The sequence below is a fragment of the Neopelma chrysocephalum genome, unplaced genomic scaffold, assembly GCF_003984885.1.
Source record: "Neopelma chrysocephalum unplaced genomic scaffold, ASM398488v2 Primary Assembly neopelma1_249, whole genome shotgun sequence".
NCBI lineage: Eukaryota > Metazoa > Chordata > Aves > Passeriformes > Pipridae > Neopelma > Neopelma chrysocephalum.
Window position 1 is genome coordinate 1 of NW_020897911.1, and position 2216 is coordinate 2216.

General features: G+C 73.0%; 1 protein-coding gene across 1 annotated transcript; it reads left to right on the plus strand.

Moving 5' to 3' along the window:
* Positions 1-1058: 1058 nt before the first annotated feature.
* LOC113977513 (protein SCO2 homolog, mitochondrial-like) lies at positions 1059-1767 on the plus strand (the record flags this gene model as incomplete). The annotated part of the gene is made up of 1 exon (XM_027703676.1): positions 1059-1767. A coding segment is annotated over one exon (681 nt), but the record flags the coding sequence as incomplete, so codon positions are not given.
* Positions 1768-2216: the final 449 nt, after the last annotated feature.

A 2216-nucleotide genomic window follows, 5' to 3' on the forward strand; every position in this document is an offset into this window, starting at 1 on the left:
CCCCCCCCCCTCCCCGGGGGGGTCCCGCGCGGGGCGGCGGCGCCACCTGCTGGTGGAGGCGAGGACTGCAGGGGGCGAGGCCACGCCCCGTCCGCTTCGGCCACGCCCCCTGTCGCCAAGGCCACGCCTCCTTCTTAACAAGCCGCGCCTCTCCCGCTCGAGCCACGCCCCCGCCCGGCTCGTCTCTCCCAGGCCACGCCCCCTTCGGGCCCGACCACGCCTTCTTTCGGTCAGGCCACGCCCCCTTACATCCAAGCCACGCCCTCACCGCTGCCATTTCCGGTTCCGGCGGCGCCGGCGCGGCCGCCCCGGGAGGAGAGCCCGGGAACGGGGCGGGGGTCGGAGAGAAAAGGTCAGCGGGGAGGGGGCAGCGGGGCTAAAGGTACCCGGGGTCGGGGGGCAGCGAAAGGGACGGGAGTGAGCGGTCAGAGGGGTCCCGGGGGTGACTGAGAGCGGCGGGAGTGGGATGAGGGGTCACGGGGCTTCTGGGGCGCTGGGCTGGGGGTCGGGGGGCAGCAGGAGAGGGAGGTGGAGGGTGGGGCAGGAGGAGCAGCAGGACGCAGGAAGAGGGTCAGAGAATGGGTGGGGGCTGAGATGGGGGGTCAGGGCAGCAGGAGAGGGTCGAGGGGTACCTGGGGGTCAGGGGGCAGCAGCAGGAGGGGAGGGTCAAGGGGGTCCTGGGGGTCCGGGCTGGGGGGAGGAGTGGCGTGAGGGGTCAGGGGGTGTTTGGGGGTCAGGGCTGGGCGGTCAGAGGGTCCCTGGAGGTCAAGGTTGGGAGGTCAAAGTTGCAGGAGGAGGAGTGGGCTGAGGAACCGGGGAGGGGCCGGACGGGGGGTCCCAGAGCAGCAGCAAACAGGGTTGGGGGGGCTGAGGGCGGGTGCGGCAGTGCTGGGGGGGGGGGCCAAGCCCCCCGGGGGGGGGGGGCGGCGGTACCTGCCCCCCCCCTGCCCCCCCCGTACCCCTCCCCACAGCCCGCACCGACCCCACCGCGATGCTGCGAGCCCTGCGACCCTCCCACCCCCTGTGCCACCCTTTGTGCCACCGGCCCCTGAGCACCGCCAGCGTCCCCCCTGATCGCCCCGAGCCCCCCCCGGCTGCCGCTGTGGCAGCGTGCGGCGGTGGCGGGGGCGGTGGCGGGGCTGGCCGGGGCAGGGTGGCTGTACCTGCGGCGGGAGAAGGAGCGGCGGCAGCGCCAGCGGCGGCTCCGGGACCTGCGGGCGCTGGCGCTGGGTCAGGCCGACTTCCAGCTGCACGACACCTCCGGGACCCCCCGCTCCCGCGCCGACCTGCTGGGCCGCTGGGTCCTGCTGTACTTCGGCTTCACGCACTGCCCGGACGTGTGCCCCGAGGAGCTGGAGAAGCTGTGCCGGGCCGTGGAGCTGCTGGAGGCGGTGCCGGGGCTGCCGCCGGTGCAGCCGCTGTTCATCACGGTGGACCCGGCGCGGGACGACGCGGCGGCGCTGGGGCGGTACCTGCGCGACTTCCACCCGCGGCTGCAGGGCCTCACCGGCACCCAGGAGCAGGTCCGGGCGGCCGCCGGGGCTTTCCGGGTGTACGTGAGCGCCGGGCCCCCCGACCCCGACGGGGACTACGTGGTGGACCACTCGGTGCTCACCTTCCTGCTGGACCCCGACGGGCTGGTCCGGGACTGCTACGGGCGCTCCCGCACGGCCGAGGAGCTGGCCAAGAGCGTCAGGGGGCACATGGAGACCTACGAGCCGCTGCCCACCCCCGGGTGACCGGGAATAAAGGGCGGGGGGAACCCCCCCGAAATGGGCCTGGTGTCGTTTCGGGGGGAGAGGGAGGGTGGTGACGCACCAGGGGTGTCGTGGGGAGGGAACTCAGACAGAGACCAGTGACCCCCAGGGGTGTCATTTGGGAACCAAGGGACCCCCACCACAGCCCAAGTGTGTCCCATAGGGGCGGGAGGGACCCCCTGACAGAGCCCTGTGACCCCCAGGGGTGTCACAGGGGGAGGGAGGGACCCCTGTGGCCCCCACCCAGATGTGTCTGCTGGGGAGAGGGACTCCTGACAGAGCCCAGTGGCCCCAAGGGTGTCACCTGGGGAGGGAGGGACCTGTAACAGACCCCACTGTGGCCCCCCAGGTGTGTCATGTGGGGACAGAGACTTTAGGTGGGCAGGTGGAGGGACCCCTGACAGATCCCAGTGTGTCCCAGGTGTGTTCCAGCACCAGGAAAGGACCCTTGAGAGACCT